Source organism: Prionailurus bengalensis, chromosome C1 (assembly GCF_016509475.1).
Source record: "Prionailurus bengalensis isolate Pbe53 chromosome C1, Fcat_Pben_1.1_paternal_pri, whole genome shotgun sequence".
In the NCBI taxonomy this organism is placed as follows: domain Eukaryota; kingdom Metazoa; phylum Chordata; class Mammalia; order Carnivora; family Felidae; genus Prionailurus; species Prionailurus bengalensis.
The window spans coordinates 18,110,833-18,125,107 of NC_057345.1; the positions used below are offsets into that span (position 1 = coordinate 18,110,833).

General features: G+C 40.8%; 1 protein-coding gene across 4 annotated transcripts in view; it reads right to left on the minus strand.

Moving 5' to 3' along the window:
• Positions 1–14,275, minus strand: part of STPG1 (sperm tail PG-rich repeat containing 1) — a 55,689-nt gene that overhangs the window by 40,679 nt on the left and 735 nt on the right. For 2 of the 4 annotated variants that reach the window (XM_043578596.1, XM_043578594.1), the window contains exons 1-2: positions 12,491–12,621; positions 10,182–10,322 (exon numbers count right to left, since the gene is read on the minus strand). In XM_043578596.1, the coding sequence (XP_043434531.1) occupies positions 10,182–10,254 (73 nt within the window). In that variant the 5' untranslated portion in view covers positions 10,255–10,322; positions 12,491–12,621. Of the gene's footprint in view, positions 1–10,181; positions 10,323–12,490; positions 12,624–14,275 lie in introns of those variants that run through there. The other 2 variants (XM_043578597.1, XM_043578595.1) reach the window with 2 other exon arrangements.

Sequence of the window (14,275 nt, forward strand, 5' to 3'; positions counted from 1 at the left end):
TGAAGCAAGCAAGAGAAGCCGAAGAAATGTTTGGTTAGAAAACATTTGAGAGAGAAATCTACAATGTATTTATTGTTTTCTTCCCTTCTCTGCCCACCCCCATTTAGCAGGTGGACGGCTATGTAATTTTCTTTTAGCGAACTTAGACAGCATCAGGAAACAGCAGACGCAAGGCTTCCTAGCTTTTGTTTCTAAAAGTCCATGGAGCGATTTAAAGAGTTTGCAGAGAAGGCAGCAAAGAAAGGGGGATTCTTTTCTTGTCTTTTCTCTTTCTTTCTTTCTTTTTTTTAAGGTAAAAGGAAGGACATTTCCCCCAGGGGAAGGAAAAAAACCTTCCTGACTAAAAAAAAGATCACTTTCAGGGCGCCCGGGTGGCTCAGTCGGTTAACTGTTGACTTTGGATTTTGGCTCAGGTCATGATCTCACGGTTCATGGGATCAAGCTCCGCCTCAGGCTCTGCACTGACACCATGGAGCCTGCTTGGGATTCTCTCTCCCTCTCTCTGCCCCTCCCCGCCCCCTCAAAATAAATAAACAAACATTAAAAAATAAAATAAAAGATCGCTTTCACTTCTGGCTGTGGTAGAACCTCCTGCATGAAAACAACCCTCTTGAGAAGAACCAGAAAAATAAGATTTTTATTTATTTTATTTTTATTTATTTATTTTTGAGCGCGTGCGCGCGCACGCGCGCGCGAGAGAGAGAGAGAGAGAGAGAGAGAGGGAGGAAGAACAAATGGGGGAAGGGCAGAGAGAAGGGGGGGACAGAGGATTTGAAGCAGGTTCCACGGGGACAGCACAGAGCCTGAGGTGGGGCTCGAACCCACAAACCGCGAAATCGTGATGTGAGCCAAAGGCAGCTGCTTAACTGACTGAGCCGTCCAGGTGCCCCGAAAAATAAAGTTTTTAAAAAAACACTCTGGATAATTTGACCTTCCATTTCCAACCAAGATGGGGCTGGCTTTGCCCTCTGAGCTAGGGAAACAAAAGTTAAACATGGACAAAATATATCAAACGATGGTTTTCAAGACACTGGACGCGAAGCAACAAAGGATGGGGCTGCCCCGAGAAATGGGAAGCAAATGAGAGAGCAGTGGGATTGCCCCCAGCTTACTGCCTGGAGAACTTTCCAGGCAACAGCACAGGATGGAGGAATCCAGGGAGAGCCTGGCTGCCTTCTTGAGTTGAGGAAATGAATCCGAAAGCCCAGAAAGACCAGGTGGCTAGAGCTGCCAGAGCAGAGAATCCAAGAAGAGAGCTCCCCAGATAAAGAACTCTGGAGCCCCGCACTGGGTTTCCCCTCGGGTAGCTTTCTGAGTATTCCTCAGGATACACATGCGAGAAAACTACCCAAGGCTGGGGAAAGAATCAGCCAAAAGATGAATACTTGAACAGCAGTACAGGAATAGCTTACACCAAACCAGGAAGACCCTCCTGTTCCCACGCATCAGAGGGAAAACCTTTATAATACGGAGGACATAGAGTATGCAGAGTTTTGCCTCCGAAATAGAGCAAAATTACCCCTAGACTTAAGGCCGCTCGGGTCCCAGCTAACACTCAACAGCAAGACTCGAAAAACTCCAACTGTTTCCAAGTAATTTAACTGTATCCCAGAACAAAGCATAAGAATTTACAGGACTGGAAAAGGATCCAGCACCCAACAGGTACAATGAAAAATATATAGTGTTCAGTTAAGAATTAATAGGCATGTAAAGAAAAAAAAAATGCAATTCATCATGAGAAGATATACAATCAATCAAAACCAAAATTTAATTTATAAAAACAGGCAGCAGATCAGATTTGGCCAAGGGCCAAAGTTTGCCAACCTTGCTCTAAAGCAGCCATTAAGAAAACACAGTAGGGGCGCCTGGGTGGCTCGGTCGGTTAAGCGTCCGACTTCGGCTCAGGTCATGATCTCACGGTCCGTGAGTTCGAGCCCCACGTCGGGCTCTGTGCTGACTGCTCAGAGCCTGGAGCCTGTTTCAGATTCTGTGTCTCCCTCTCTCTCTGCCCTTCCCCTGTTCACACTCTGTCTCAAAAATAAATGTTAAAAAAAAAAATTAAAAAAAAAAAAAAAGAAAACACGGTAAAGAGTTATTCCTTTTTTTTTTTAAGATTTTATTTTTGGGGCGCCTGGGTGGCGCAGTCGGTTAAGCGTCCGACTTCAGCCAGGCCACGATCTCGTGGTCCATGAGTTCGAGCCCCGCGTCAGGCTCTGGGCTGATGGCTCGGAGCCTGGAGCCTGTTTCCAATTCTGTGTCTCCCTCTCTCTCTGCCCCTCCCCCGTTCATGCTCTGTCTCTCTCTGTCCCAAAAATAAATAAACGTTGAAAAAAAATTTAAAAAAAAAAAAAAGATTTTATTTTTATTAAAAAAAATTTTTTTTAATGTTTATTTATTTTTGAGAAAGAGAGAGACAGAGCATGAGCAGGGGAGGAGCAGAGAGAGGGAGACACAGAATCCGAAGCAGGCTCCAGGCTCGGAGCTGTCCGCACAGAGCCCGGTGTGGGGCTCAAACTCACAAACTGCGAGATCATGACCTGAGCCAAAGCCAGAGGCTTAACTGACTGAGCCACCCAGGTGCCCATAAGATTTTGTTTTTAAAGTAATCTCTACTCCAATTTTAAGGCTCAAACTCAAAACCCAGAGGTCAAGAGTCATATGCTCCACCAACTGAGCCAGCCAGGTGCCCCAAGAGTTACTCCTAATAAGCCAACAAAGGAGATAAAATAGAAACAAAAATATACTCAATGCAGAAGATGACAGAAAAAGTAAATAAGGCATAGATACGACAAATAGCAAGCAAATCGCAAGATGGTAAACTTAAACCCACACACCAATGTTCACATTAAATTTCAATAGTCTAAATAGTCCAATCAAAAGACAGAGCTGCTCAACTTGGATAAGAAAGACCTAACTATATGCTGCCTGCAAGAAATATACTTTAACGGTAATCCCAGAAATAGGTTAAAAATAAAAGAATGGGAAAAGATACACTATGCTAACATTAAAAACAATGCTAGATATTAGTATCAGACAAAGCAGATTTCAGAGAAAAAATATTCCCTGCAATAAAGAGGGTCATTTCGTAACCATATAGAGGTCAATTCCTGAAGAGAACATTACAAGCCTAAATACCGATATATCTGATAACAAGAAACTCAAAATACACGAAGCAAAAGCTCATAGTACTGTAAGAAGAAATAGAATATTCCACAATTACAGTTAGATTTAAAAGTTCCTCCCTCTGTACCCCAATGTTTATAGAAGCACTTTCAACAATAGCCAAATTATGGAAAGAGCCTAAATGTCCATCAACTGATGAGTGGATAAAGAAGTTGTGGTTTATATACACAATGGAGTACTAGGTGGCAATGAGAAAGAACGAAACATGGCCCTTTGTAGCAACGTGGATGGAACTGGAGAGTGTGATGCTAAGTGAAATAAGCCATACAGAGAAAGACAGATACCATATGGTTTCACTCTTATGTGGATCCTGAGAAACTTAACACAAGACCATGGGGGAGGGGAAGGGGGAAAAAAAAAGTTAGAGAGGCAAACCATAAGAGATTCTTAAAAACTGACAATAAACTGAAGGTTGATGGGGGGTGGGAGGGAGGGGAAAGTGGGGGATGGGCATTGAGGGCACATGTTGGGATGAGCACTGGGTGTTGTATGGAAACCAATTTGACAATAAATTTCATACGTAAAAAAAAAAGTTCCTCCCTCACTAATTTAAACAAGTGGATAGAATATCATTAAAGATATGAGACTTGGGGGCATCTGGCAGGGTCAGTTGGTAGAGCATGGGACTCTTGATCTTGGGGTTGTGAGTTCAAGCTGCATGTCGGATATAGATATTACTTAAAAATAAAATCTTAAATATATATACATATTATATATTATATTTATATATATTATATATTATATGTATTTATATATTATATATAAATATATATCTATATGTTATATATTATGTATATTTATATATATTATATATTTATATATTATATATTTATATGGATTATATAATTATATAGATTATATATTTATATATATAATAAATATATATCTATATATGTTTATATAATATATATTATATAAATATATAAATAATATATAATATATATAAATATATATGACGTGAATAATACTATTACCTAACTTGACCTAACTAACATTTATAGAACACTGCAATTCTATATAATCTATCCCAGAAAATTGAAGAGGAAAAGACATTTCCCAATCTATTCTAGGTGGTCAGCATCACCCTAATATCAAAATGAGACAGTGTCATGGTGGGGTGGGAGGGGAACCACTACAAATCAATAATCCTCATAAACCTACACACAGAAATTGTTAGAAAATTTGGGGGCCCCTGGGTGGCTCAGTCGATGAAGTGTCTGACTTCAGCTCAGGTCATGGTCTCACAACTAGTGAGTTCAAGCTCCGTGTCAGGCCTGGAGCCTGCTTAGGATTCTGTGTCTCCCTCTCTCTGCCCCTCCGCCACTCATGCTCTGTCTCTCTCTCTCTCTCTCTCTGTCAAAAATAAATAAACATTAAAAAAAAATTTTTTAAGAAAATTTTTAGTAAATTAAATCCAACAGTATATAAACAAAGACAATACATCATGACCAAGTGGAGTTTATCTCAGTAATGTAAAGATAGGTTAACATTTGAAAGTCACTGTCATTCACCATACTGACCAACTAAAGAGAAAAACCATATGATCATCTCAGTAGATGTGGAACAGAATCATAGAGTATGTATTCTTTTTTGCCTGTCTTCTTTCATTTAGCATAATTAGTTTGAGATTCATCCATGTTGTTGAAATATCAATGGCTCATTGATTTTATTGCTGAGTAGCATTTCATTATATAGAAATGTGACAATTATTAATACCTTGCAGATGGAAATTTGAGGTGCTGACAGTTTGGGAGTACTACACATAAACTCTTCTCTCCATTCCACTACAAGTCCTCATACAAATGAAAGAGTGGGCATACATTATCATTTCTCTTGGGTAAATACTCAGGAGTGGAATGGCTGGATAAGATGTTGAACTTTCAAAGAAACTGCCAGGGGCAGTTGGGTGGCCCAGTTGGTTGAGCCTCTGACCTCGGCTCAGGTTATGACCTCACAGTTTGGGAGTTCGAGCCCCATATCCAGCTCGCTGCTGTCAGTCCAGAGCCTCTGTCCCTCCCCCACCCCCCGCCCCTCCCCTGTTCATGCTCTCTCTCTCTCAAAAATAAATAAACATTAAAAATAATAAAAATAAACTGCCGAACTCTTTCCCAAAGTTGTGCTTTCGTAAGTCTCCACTATTAATGTATGAGAGTGATTGTGCCTTCACGTCCTCACCAACAATGGGCAATCTTTTTCATTTCTGCCATCCTGTGGGATGTGTAGTATCTCACTGTGGTCTTCATTTGCATATTTGTAATGACTAATGATGCTGAGCATCTCTTTATATGCTATTTGCCATCTGCGTATCTTTTTTTGGTGGTTATCTGTTGAGTACATAGAGAAAGCATGTCATAAAATCTAGCATCCTTTTAGGATAAAAAAAAAAACAAAAAAAAAAACAACGTAGCCAACTAGGCCTAGAAGCAAATTTCCTTAATCGGATAAAAGCTATCTATCACAAAAGCCTATAGTAAACGTGATACTGAATAATGAAATATTAAAAGCTTTCTCCTGAGACAGACAATGAAGCCAGGCGACTGCTGTCATAGTTCTCTTCAACACTGTCCTGAAGGACTCTCATCAGCATAAGAGCCAAGAGAAATAAATAGATATGGATCAGAAAGGAAGAAATAAACATGTCATTATCTACAGATGACTAGATTATATGTGGGAAAATTTGAGAAGAATCTATAGATAACCTATAAGGGGTAATCACTGAATTCAGTAAGGTCACTAGAATCAAGGTCAATATACAAAAGTCAATTTGTTTTATTTCTACACCAGGATACAATTAGAAAATGAAATCAAAATATTACCATTTATAATAGTATAAATATCAAATGCCTAAGGGAAACCAAAGCAAAAATGAACTACTGGGATCTCATCAAAATAAAAAGCTGCACAGCGAAGGAAACAATCAGCAAAATTAAAAGGCAACCGATGGAATGGGAGAAGACATTTGCAAAAGACATATCAGATAAAGGGTTACTATCCAAAATCTATAAAGAACTTACCAAACTCAACACCCAAAAAAACAAAATAATCCAGTGAAGAAACGGGCCAAAGACATGAGTAGACACCTCTCCAAAGTAGACATCCAGATGGCCAACCGACACATGAAAAAATGCTCAACATCACTCATCATCAGGGGAATACAAATCAAAACCACAATGAGATACCACCTCACACCTGTCAGAATGATAACATGAACAACTCAGGCAACAACAGATGTTGACGAGGATGCGGAGAAAGAGGGTCTCTTTCGCATTGTTGGTGGGAATGCAAACTGGTGCAGCCACTCTGGAAAACAGTCTGGAGGTTCCTCAAAACACTAAAAATAGAACTACCCTACGACCCAGCAATTGCACTATTAGGCATTTATCCACGGGATACAGGTATGGTGTTTTGAAGGGGCGCATGCAACCCCATGTTTATAGCAGCACTATCAACAATAGCCAAAGTATGGAAAGAGCCCAAATGTTCATCCATGGATGAATGGATAAAGAAGATGTGGGATATATATATACAATGGAATACTACTCGGCAATCAAAAAGAATGAAATCTTGCCATTCGCAACTACGTGGATGGAACTAGAGGGTATTATGCTAAGCAAAATTAGTCAGAGACAGACAAATATCATAGAACTTCACTCATATGAGGACTTTAAGACACAGAACAGATGAACATAGGGAAGGGAGGCAAAAATAATATAAACAGGAAGGGAGACAAAACATAAGAGACTCTTAAATATGGAGAACAAACAAAAGGTTACTGGAAGGGGTGTGGGGGGGTGATGGGCTAAATGGGTAAGGAGCATTAAGGAATCTACTCCTGAAATCACTGTTGCACTATATGCTAACTTAGATGTAAATTATAAAATAAATTAAATAAAAATTTAAAAAAATATCAAATGCCTAGAAGGCATAAAGGAGATACACATGACCTCTATACAGAGAGCCGTGAAACGCTTTAAGATTTTATTTTTAAGTAATATCCACACCCAATGTGGGGCTCAAACTCACAGCCTCACATTCAAGAGTCTCATGCTCTACCAGCTGAGCCAGCCAGGTGCCCCTCTGTAAAACATTTTTGAAAAAAATTTAAGAAGACCTAAAAGAAATGCACATGGATGGGAGAAATCAACATTATAGACATGTAAGTTATCCCTAAATTGATTGCTAGAATCAATGCAATCCAAACCAAAATGGCACTAAGGATTTTTATTCTTAGGACATTAATGAGTTGATTCTAAAATTAATATGGAAATGCAATGGGGCCAAGAGTCACCAAGATAAAATACAAGGTTGAAAGATTTATACTACTACATTAAAGACTTATTATAGGGCCCCCTAGGTGGCTCAGTCGTCTAACCATCTGACTTTTGATTTTGGCTCAGGTCATGATCTCACGGTTTGTGGGAAGGAACCCCACGTGAGGCTCTGTGCATAGAGTCTGCTTGAGATCCAACCCCCCGCCCCTCTCCCACTCAGGCTCCTTCTCTCTCTCTCTTTCTCTCTCTCTTAAAATAAAAAAACATTTAGGAAAAAAGACTTGTGTGGGTGCCTGGGCGGCTCAGTCAGTTAAGCTCAGGTCATGATCTCGCAGTCTGTGAGTTCAAGCCCTGCATCAAACTCTGTGCTAAAAGCTCAGAGCCTGGAGCCTGCTTTGGAGTCTGTGTCTCCCCCTCTCTCTCTTCCCCTCCCCTGCTCATGCTCTCTCAAAAAATGAATAAATATTAAAAAAAATTTTAAGAATATATATAAAAAAAAGATGTTATAAAGTTACAATAATTAAGACTGTGTTGAGTAATTGACCAGAATAAAGAATCTAGAAGTAGACCTGCATAGACATGGACACCTGATTTATAGCAAAGATAGAGCAGCAGAGTAGTAGAAAAAGAATGGCCTTTCTTTTTTTTTTTAAGTGTATTTATTCATTTTTGAGAGAGAGAGAGAGAGAGAGAGAGAGAGAGAGAGAGAGAGCGTGCACCCGTGCACAAGCAGGGAAGGAGCAGAGAAAAGAGGGAGAGAATCCCAAGCAGGCTCCGCAGTGCCAGCACAGAGCCAGAGATGGGACTCAAACTCATGAACCGTGAGAGCATAACCTGAGCCGAAATCAAGAGTCAGAGGCTCAACTGACTGAGCAACCCAGGTACCCCGGGAATGGCCTTTCAATAAATGGTCCTGGTTCACTTGGATATGGATATTGAAAACACCAAATTTGTACATCCACCTCATACCATACACAAAAACAATTCCACTGAATTGTAGGTCTAGACACGAAAAGTAAAATCATACAATTTCTAGAAGAAATTATTTGGGGCTAGGCAAAGATTTCTCAAGTAGGACAGATTATACACAGTAACTAAAAAGGAAAGGATTGATAAATTGGGCTATATTAAAATTAAGAGCGGAAAGGAAAATCACAGACAGAAAGGTATTTACTCCACCTGTAGGTGACAAATCGACTCATTTCTAGAATGGTTTAAAGACCTCTTAAAAATAAAAAGAATCCAGGGGCTCCTGGGTGGCTCAGTCGGTTGAGCATCTGACCTTGGCTCATAGTTCATGGGTTTGAGCACCGCATCAGGCTCTGTGTTGACAGCTTGGAGCCTGGAGCCCGTTTGGGATTCTGTGTTTCCCTCTCTCTCTGCTCCTCCCTCACTCCTGCTCTGTCTGTTGGTCTCTCTCCCAAAAATAAATAAACATTAAAAAAAAAATTTTTTTAAGAAGAAAACTCCAATAGAAAACAAATGGGCAAAAAACTTGAACACTCTTCCAAAAAGAATATTCTAAAGGTCAACCAACGTATGAAAAATTGCTCAATTTCATCAATCAAAGGGCAACGCAAATTAAAACCACTCTGTGTGAAAGATGTTGGCGATGACGTAGAGCAATTGGAATTCTCATACGTTGCTTGTAAAGAAGAAAAACTGGCAAAACCGCTCTGGAAAAATGTCGATATTGACTAAGCTGATCATCAACACATCTTAGGACCCAGCAATTCTACTCCGAGGTAGAGACAACATATATACACATATGTCCCCAAAACATGTACAAGCATAGTTTAAGAATCTTATATTCATAGTAGCCCCAAACTGGAAACGACCCAAATGTCCTTCAATGGTAGAATGGATAAATAAATTGTGGTGTATTCCAACCACGAAAAACTTTATAACAACGAAAATGAACTCATCACTGACACAGGAAACATGGAGTTCAATCCCTCAAACATGAGTGAGAAACGCCTGAGAGCAAAAAGTTCACGCCGTATGATTCCAATTTATATAAAGTGCAAAAACAGGCTAAAGTAGTTAATGCCATTAGAAGTCAGGATAGCTGTAATGTTTACTTTTGCGGAGATGGGGGAAGGGACAAGATGGGACGTTTGGGTTACTTGTTGTGATTTCATGTCTTAGCCTGAAGAGCGATTCCGTAGGCGGTGTTTTCATTATGAACATCCATTAAGCTGTATAACTATGACTGGTGTACTTTTTCTGAATATGTATTATGCTTCGATTTAAAGAAGTATTGAAGAAAAAGAGAGCACAAAGTCAAAGGATGGGAGGAAGAAAGAGAGGTCTGGCTGGGGTGGGAGAGCATCAGGGACTCTAGAAGCCCACCAGGGAGATGGAAATACCCAAACAACCCAGCAGAAGGGGGGCTTGCATTAATTTTAGGAATATAGAAAGTAAGATCTCTTTATACATCTAAATGCGAGGACTGAGATTCTTACCAGATACATGGAAATAACAAGTGTGTTGAATAGACTTCCTCCTCCTTCCCCCCTCATCCTTTCTTTTCATAGTTTCTTCCCAGTCACCACATTAGAAAGCAGTGAGGAACCACCAACGTAATCTATCTGATGTCCCTTAAGCCTTGAGGGTATGACCCAGGATTTACTATATTCCTCTAGAATGTGTTCTTATGTGCCAAAAAGAACACATGTCAAGAGCTCTCTTGCCCCTCAAAGACACCTGTAATTAAATTCACAAGACCTTTCTGTACTTTGTTGGCCTTGCTGGAATGTTTTTTGCCAGGGTGTTGGTCTTTGTGTGTTGAGTCATCCATCTTAGCAAAGTTCTGCGACACGTTCCATTCGTTTGATGAAAAACTCTTCTACGTGTTCTTCTAAGCACCTGAAACAGCAAAATACAGCATGTGTAGGGATCATTTCACCTTCTTGTTAACCATGTTGATTGGGTTCTGGTCTATCTGCAGAAGACACTGGCGAATCTTGTGGGCAGAGGCTGAGATTTACCAAGTTCGAGGACCCTAACTCCCAAGCACATCGCACTGCCTGTAACAGGAACTCCGAACGTGTTCACTGTTGACGTTGCTTACAGAGCTACCGATGGCTTGAACTTTACAAATTTATCCACGCTCAGGTAATTGACATCCAATCTAATTCATCAGTTCTAAGTGTACAGTTCAAAGTTTTGGCAAAGGTTTACAATTGTGTCAAATACATCACAATGAAGACATAAGTATACCCATCATCCCCAAATGTTTCCCGTGTTTCTTTGCCATCAGTTCCCTCCCAACCCTGCATCTGGCAACCACTGCTCTGCTCTCTGTCACAAGAGTTGCCTTTTCTAGAATGTCATATATATGTAATCATGACTATCTTTTTTCACATAGCACAATGCTTTTAAGATTCTTCCAGTTGTTGCCTGTACCAGTAAGTTGTTCCAATTGCTACACATTCTGACCACGGTCATCACGAATCAAATACTTGAGAAGAAACTTCTTCCTATTTCTTTTTTTCTTTAATTTTTTTTAATGTTTATTTTGAGAGAGAGAGAGATAGAGCACAAGCGGGTGAGGGACAGAGAGAGAGGGAGACACAGAATCTGAAGCAGGCCCCAGGCTCTGAACTGTCAGCACAGAGCCCGGCGTGGGGCTCAAACTCACGAACCGGGCGATCATGACCTGAGCTGAAGTCGGACGCTCAACCGACGGAGCCACCCAGGCGCTCCCCTTCTTCCTGTTTCCGAACTTTACCTGTGCAGGTCCCCCCTCCTCTGTGGTATTCTACCCTATAAATTCCAGCCTCTCCGGTCTTCCTAAACTCTGATTTCTATCTCCCCAATCCAGAAAGCTGGGCTTTTTTGAGGGTACCCTCCTCCCCCCCCACTAAACTGTGGCCCGGAAACTGCCCCCAGCACTAACCTTGGGCAATTGCAGGGCTCACCTTATTTCCCTTCTCTCAGGAATTGCCACACTAAGCTACCTCTTGTCTTACGTCTAAAACCAGTTGCCTCATGTCTGTCTGTATTTTAGTTGTTAACAGCAGGAGCAGGACTCAATTTCCATTGCAGTTCATCTTTCGTGGACAGACTTCACTTCTATTTTGCTCATCTTTTTTTCCCCCAAAGAACTTAGACCATTTCCGAACAAATGGAGGACTGAATGAATGATGGCGTGCTCAACCAGTCCTTTTCACCTTCAGTATTTGTTACCCACTTGTCTCTTAGCAGCAATTCTCAATCTTTTTTGGTTGATAAGCTACACTGAAACTTTAATCTTTAATAGAGCTATTGGCAGTGCACTCCAAGAAATTAAGAGATTCAAGGCAACAGAAATCAATCATGCTCACAGCAAAACCACCTACTCCAGTATAAAAATGTCTTCTAGGATCTATACAAGCAGCCACCATTCACTCACCACCCCAGAGTGCTGTGTTGTCTTAGTCCTTCTATCATCTATTTCCCTAGCCACAAGAAAACTCTTATTTTTAAAATGCACTAATGGGAGGGGCGCCTGGATGACTCAGTTGGTTAAGTGTCCAACTTCGGCTCAGGTCATGATCTCGTAATTTGTGAGTGTGAGCCCTACACTGGGCTCTGTGCTGACAGCTGGGGGCCTGGAGCCTACTTCGGATTCTGTGTCTCCCTCTCTCTCTGCCCCTCCCCTGCTCGCGCTCTGTCCCTCTCTCCCAAAAATAAATATTTAAAAAAGATTTTTAAATAAAATAAAAATGCACTAATGGGGTGAGCACAGCATGATGGGATCCCTGTGGGATCCCTGTGTTGTACATCTGAAACTAATGAAACATCGTGTGTCAACTACACTCAAATATAAAGGTTAATTAAGAAATAAATAAATGATAAAAAATAAAAATGCACTAATGTATAGAATTACAGGTGTTTAGAAAAAGAATTAAGCTTCCTATTATAATGGTGATATGGGCACCTTATCAAATTTTTGAAATATATAAAAAATTAAAGTGACTTTCTAAAACAATCCATAAAGTCACCTAAAGTCAACACTGGCAATAATGCTTTCGAGCCTTGTCGCTGCATACCTGCGAAGCCAGGATGAGAGCAGGTGCAGCCCAGGTCTGAACGGAGCACTGTCCGGATGTACCTTACTGGTGCACGTCCCTGTATAACTGTTCATGACAGGATGTCATGGGCCTAGAATCTCAAAAAAGAGTAATGAAGATATACCACCTTCCTAATCGGTGGTACGTGTTTAAGCAAGTCCCAGGTGAGCACCAGCACAGTAATCGAGAGTATCCAGTCCTGGGTTCAAGGTTGTACTCTGCCGCTTACTAGTTCTGATTCTAGACAAGCCACTTAATCTTTTGAGCCCACTGCCCCCTCCGTAAAGTGAGAATGATAATGGTACTTTCCTCTCAACGTGCTCGTGGATTAAATACAATGATCCACGTGATGAAAGAGATGATGCTGCCAGGCCTATGGCAGGCTTTTATTAATACTAGGTTTTGACCTATGCACAGGGATAATATATTAACAGCTTAAAATAAGAACTATCACTTATTGAGCCCTTACAGTCCTAAATACCTTGAATGGAATACTTCATGCTGTCCTTACAATAATCCAGTGAGGTATTATCCTCATTTTATAGATAAGAAAACAGCAGTTTAGAGAGAGGGGTTAGGTGACTTACTCAAGGTCACACCAGAGTAAGAGGTGGAATCGGGCTTTGAACCTAGAAAGTCTGACTTCTGCTCACTCTTAACCACTACAGCAACCTCTAAGGCAGAACGCACTGAATGCGAACCTGCTAAATTTTGACATTTAGCAGCCCTGAGTGGGTATGGTTGGATTTTTTAAAACGAGGATACTACAAATAGTTTTCAAAAGCAAACATTTGAGACCGTTGCCCTTTCGCAGAATGCTGGGCTCTCCCAGGACTCAGTCTGAGAATTCCCGAGGCAGTTCACCGTTAGGTAGTTCTAATTACTAGAAAGCTCCTGCCTGTGTCAAAGCTGATGCCTTTTTCTCCCCCTTCACTCACCCTCATTCCGCACCTTGGAATCAGCCTGGAATCAATCCCACTCTCTTTTCACGTCGGTGATTTTCAAACTGCAGGGCACAGCCTGCAGTTTTCTTGTGAGCTTTTCGTTTGTCACGTGCATGTGTGAGTGCTGGATGGCAACATAGAAGGCATTTCTAGCATGGATCACATTCCAAAAGTTGGAAAGCCACTGTTCTTTGGGACTCTTCTTCAAGTATTTGAAGGCAGTTGCCATGTCCCACCACCTAAAGGCATTGGACCTTTTCAGCCTCTGCAATACCTCCTTGTAGTGTGGGGATTCCTCCCTTCCCTCTTCTGGGTATTGTCTTCCGGCCCGGTCACCAGATTCGTCTGGGTCTCTCCTCAAAGTTTCTTAGGGACGTCTTCCTTAATCACTCTCTCCTACAGAATACCACCCCTCTCTCTCCAGCCCGACACTGCCTTATGTTTCTCAATGTACTTTTCACCACCAAGCATCATATTTTATATGTGTTTCTTTGTTTATGGTCTTCCCCAATAGAACGTTCATCACTGAATCCCCAGTGTGTTTCCTAGCACATAGTAGTTGCTCGATAATATTTGCGGAATGAATGGATACTAGGGGTAGACATATTCTAGCCATAGTCGATATAGATGTATTCATAATACAACTCTTTCCTTTCGGAGCCACATTCTATAAGGTTTTAACTCACCTGACTATAAATACAGGCATATCTTCACTCAACTACACGTTAGAGGAAAAAAAAAAAAACCCTTTATCATTTGTTATAGTATTATCACATATTTTATACATCTATACATGCATATTAATGTGTGGTATATACTA